At 32.7% G+C, this 4,792-nt stretch overlaps 1 protein-coding gene across 1 annotated transcript; it reads right to left on the bottom strand.

The window, feature by feature from the left end:
* Positions 1–1,017: 1,017 nt before the first annotated feature.
* Positions 1,018–4,289, bottom strand: LOC110602891 (basic leucine zipper 9). Its single transcript, XM_021740474.2, has 6 exons — positions 3,955–4,289; positions 2,407–2,515; positions 2,164–2,311; positions 2,021–2,096; positions 1,551–1,676; positions 1,018–1,467 (listed from the first exon to the last, which is right to left on the bottom strand). The coding sequence occupies exons 1-6, from the start codon at positions 4,135–4,137 to the stop codon at positions 1,210–1,212; spliced, it is 900 nt and encodes a 299-aa protein (XP_021596166.1). The 5' UTR covers positions 4,138–4,289; the 3' UTR covers positions 1,018–1,209.
* Positions 4,290–4,792: the final 503 nt, after the last annotated feature.

The following is a 4,792-nucleotide window of genomic DNA, read 5'->3' on the forward strand; positions in this document are numbered from 1 at the left end:
AACACATTTATCTAGTTTCCTATAAAGTAGTTAGGGGTGCAAGGGCTGCGATTCTGCGGTATAATTAATACTGTAGGATAGAGTCATCAAAGTTTGAGAAGACAGTGTGTTGCACTGCTCGACTGTGTGACGTAAGGAAGACAAATTGCCTGGCAGTATAAGAAGGATTTTCGGATCCAGAAGATTCATAGCCAAGCGACAAGGCCCTGTATCTGCTCGGACGCCAAGAGAGTTGCTTCTAGAAGGTCATATTACTCAGGCGTGTAAAATACTAGAGTCTTATTGATGTCATATGGTTTGAGTGATTTGTGAAGAAGGTGACACGGTCTTACCGTGTCAAATGCCATTGTCATGTTAATGCAGATAGATAAGAAGACTGTTGCTCGGTTATATCACCTAGCTATGTAATGTCTGACACTTGATGCTCCAGGCATGAACTGCTGTTATTTAGCATGGAAAATAATGGTCAAACAGAAAAGAAGAATGCACGCCAAGTGGTGTAGAGGTGTGGTTTGATATATGACCAAGAAGAAGAAAAGAAGGAAACAAATTTGATGAAGTAGCAGTAGTGGAGGTGCTTAGTGGATTGGAAAAAGGGTCGGAGCGCTAATATTTGCCAGCCTTCAAAATATTTGATGAGGAGCAGTTTTTGCAGAATCTGTTCAATCATTGTCTCTCCTCTCGTTTAGTTTAGAATAAACCATAGGTAAAAAATGGATTCAATTCTCAAAAATCACATTTTTTTTACATGATTTTATTTCTCTTACAACAAATTCTTTTGTTAATCTACAAGATTGAATTAAAAAAATGAAAGAATTTGAATTGAATTCTTACAAATTTTTAGTTTTGAAACAGAGGCTAAAATCGATCAGCTTACCTCTAATTTCTCCATACTCCACAACTTTAGTAAATTAAATCCAATATGCCTTCATGGAAATACTATTAGAAAATTCTTAATTGGATCTGGTGCAGCATACGTCCAAAAGACAAATATGAGCTCACTGTAAATTTTATGTCTTAATCAACAAGCAATAAAAATCCATTAAATACTGGAATCATAAGCATAATTATAGGCAGAAACAAGTATGCAATGTACACACACAGCATTGCTATAAATGAGAGGATCACAAGAGCACAAAGTTGCAAAACAACCTAAGACATAAGAAGACACATACAACTAGCAGAAAGGCAATCAGATGTTGAACTCTTTCAGTCTAAAGGCCAAAGCTCCGACACACAGCTCACAGCATCACTCATGACACTATTCCTGAGATTGCCATTATTAATATCAGTATTTCCAAGTCCAGCAGTATAAGAAGCATCATCTCCATTGATTGTGACAGTAGGTGAGACTCGTAGATTATGGTTATTAAGTGGTTGAGGTAAAGTTAGATGATTTTGATGTAAAAATTGATTCAGGCTACAGGTTAAGGAACCTCGAGTAACCATATCTTCAGCTAGCTTCACCTAATTCACATCACAAATATAAATAATCCATTTATCATCTCAATAATATCTTGAATTATCAAACGCATAGTAAGAAAGTATACCTTAGCTCTCAAAGCCTCAACATCTGATTTAAGCACTCGATTATTTGTATGAGCATTATTATATTGTTGAGAAGCATCTGAAAGCTGCTTGTACAGAGACGTATTATCTCCTGTGAGTTGTTCAACCTGAAATCCATGAATTTGGTATTCTTATAACTAAAGCATGACATTTTTAAATTAATTTTTAATATTTTCCAACTAATATTGTAATATCAAAGAGACCCGAAATGCTCGTCACAAACTAGTTAAGGAAGGTAATCTTCCACTATTCAACTATTTTTCCATTATATGCAAAGTCTACGTCAATTTATGTCCATATACAGAATCTATAAATCCTTTAATTCCACTTTCCTCCACATCATCTTAAGCCTCTCCTTTTCCCCTCTCATTCTTTCTTGCTAACTTCTCATTCATTTGATACTACTTGTAAATTTGTATATCAATGTACTCATAAATATTAAATGTGATACCTGCGATTCAAGCTCGTGTAAATGAGCTTGTTTTCTTTTCCTTGATCTTCTAGCTGACTCCCGGTTTGAAACCATCCTGCACGACACCATCGTGATATTATATTGGCTTATACAAGCATAGATGAGAGAGACATAGAGACTACCTCCGAACGCGTCTTAGATCAATGGGATTGGAATTGTTGCTCTGCTCACAAGGACCAGCTTCTGTCTCTGCATCTTCATCGTCTGAGGAACCACTGCTACTCGCTCTTTTTTTGTTTGGTTTAGTATTGGCGGATAATGGACTGCTAACTGTTCAAATTTCCAGTTGATTAAGATGTCACTGAAAAGAGAAACAACCACAAAATTGCTTCATTTAGAGACACAGTGTGGTCGGCACAACATACCACAAACTGATGACTGGGTATCAATGGGTGCTGATGAAATGCTGGATTGCTTGGGGCTGATGTTTTGAGACCACACTACCGATGATTCTGAAAAACCATTCATAGTCTCCTGCATATATGTTATCTAATCAGAACCTACCCAATGATTGCGGGAAATTAAGCATTTTGCTGTCACACCACACCAGACCCAACTCTCCTTTTACCCTATAAATAATTCAATAAAATCAACTCTTTTTGACTATTACAATTTTGAAAAGAATAAAATTTCTGTTTAGTCTTGGGAAAACTTGTTATTTCAAAAATTATTCTTCCTTTTTTTTTTTTTCTATCAGATGAATAAAATATTTTAGACTTTTCATAGTCTTTAACAGTTAAAATTAACATAATTAAGTTATTTGACTAATAGAATTTTAAAATTTTAAAAATGTTTTAATATATTTTTTAAGATTAAGGGGTAAGTAATGGGTTTTCTTATAAATTATATGATTTAATAATATTTTTTCTATTTTATAATTATACAATCGTTATAATAAAGACAATAATTTTATTTTCATTAAATTTCTTTTATTATTATTTACAATGGAAAAGTGGATAGAAAAAAAAGAGTAAATTTATATGGTTTATTTTTACTGTTGCGTCATTATTATATAGCATTATCATAATTTTTTAAATTTCTCGTTTTTATTCTTTTGCCTTAACTTGATTGAAAATTAAAAAAAAAAAATTACTATTTATATTTATGTGCATAGTGTGTTGCTGTAATGGGGAGAAATTCATTAATTGATTATTAAATTTTAAAAAATATATTAAAATATATTTAAAATTTTAAAAAATTTATTGATTAATTAGCACTATAAAAATATCTATCAATTTATATCTCTGCATTAAAAAGTATTTTATTCTTTTTATAATACTCAATAATAAAAATTAATAAAAAGATAAATTAATAAATGTTTTAAAATCTCAAAATATTTAAAAGTATTTTTCGAAACTGAATAATTGGTTAATGCGTTTTATATGACAAAAGAACCGATAATGATTTTTTTTAACAAAGATTTAAAGAAGATTAAAAAAAATTTAAATTTCATTATTTTCAGCTTTTTAATTATTATTCAAAATGTATATATGTATATTTCTTTTTCTTTATCTATTTTGCTTGAAATAAATAAAGTATAAACTATTTCAAAAAAAACAGTATAAACGATCAGTAAAAAATAAATAAATAAATAAATTCAAATATACACAGAATCCTACTATGAAGCAGAGTATTATTATGAAAATAAAATAATTGATTCCCTATCATTATTAAGAATTTTAAGTTAGGACTAAAAGCAACAGAAGGATATGAAATAAAGCTAAGTCCATTGGCAAAGGTGTTCATGGATTCTCCTAATAAATAAATAATAATTAAGCCTGAGGAAACATTACTTCGTCTTTAAGAGAAAAATATAATTAGTTTCAAATTTCAGAAGGATTGTCCAAAGCTTTGATTGTACTGGTCAACAGTTAATAAACGAAAAATGAAGTCCAAATGTAAAGAATCCAAACCAGAGTTTTGAAGCAGAAAGAGAGATCATCGCTAAAGAAGCTGTCGAGCTCAGCAGAAAAAGAGTTGTCGCGATTTTCCTTTATTTCTTCTCCTTTAATTTGGGTGGTCTTCTTGATGACCTCTTGGAGGGCCAGTTCTGACTCGCTTCTCTTCATGTCTCCTGCCGCTTTCTTCTGCTCCATTCCTTCCTACTTGCTTACTAATCTACAGCTACTGCTATGCCTATGAGAGAGAGAGAGAGAGAGAGAGAGAGAGAGAGAGAGAGGGGAAGGCTTTCGATGGAGTATTGTTCTGATATATAGAGAAGCCCAGAGCAAGCAGAGTACGTCTCTCTCTCTCTCTCTATCTATGCTGGAGCCAAATTAAAAGTTTGGCCTTACGGAAAATTACGGAAATATCCTTCAACATTCTGTGAATGCAGTGAACAAATGATCTCATGTCGTTGGTAAATAAGAAGCTAGAGCAGGATTATGATCGACACAACAGAAGTTTGATATGGACGGCCACCGACCTTGGAATAAAGCTACAAAGTTGCTGATTAGATACCTCCACTTACTTTATAGTTTGAGCATTTGCTTTTCGCTTTCTTTAGACTGGGCAAGGGCAATACCTAACTTTGTACAGTGAAACACCCAGCAAAGCCACACGTTGCAACCACAATCCAATTATTTTACTTCCCTTCATTCATATGGCCTTTGCTTCCTTGCTAATTAAATCCCTTCCCTTTACCAATCCACCTTTTTTTAATATATATGGAGTTTGCTTCCTTGCTAATTAAGGTGTCAAGGAAATGAGGAGCCCCTATCCTACCTGTTGAATGTTGACTTAAAAGAACTG

Source organism: Manihot esculenta, chromosome 16 (genome assembly GCF_001659605.2).
Source record: "Manihot esculenta cultivar AM560-2 chromosome 16, M.esculenta_v8, whole genome shotgun sequence".
Classification (NCBI taxonomy): Eukaryota; Viridiplantae; Streptophyta; class Magnoliopsida; order Malpighiales; family Euphorbiaceae; genus Manihot; species Manihot esculenta.

What these genes read in the sequence shown, in the direction of transcription:
- LOC110602891 (XM_021740474.2), bottom strand. Translation starts at nt 4,137, where the DNA reads ATGGAGCAGAAGAAAGCGGCAGGAGACATGAAGAGAAGCGAGTCAGAA. An exon ending in TACACGAGCTTGAATCGCAG is followed by an intron (nt 1,677 to 2,020) that starts GTATCACATTTA and finishes CATGGATTTCAG; the next exon opens with GTTGAACAACTCACAGGAGA. An exon ending in TTGAGGCTTTGAGAGCTAAG is followed by an intron (nt 1,468 to 1,550) that starts GTATACTTTCTT and finishes GATGTGAATTAG; the next exon opens with GTGAAGCTAGCTGAAGATAT.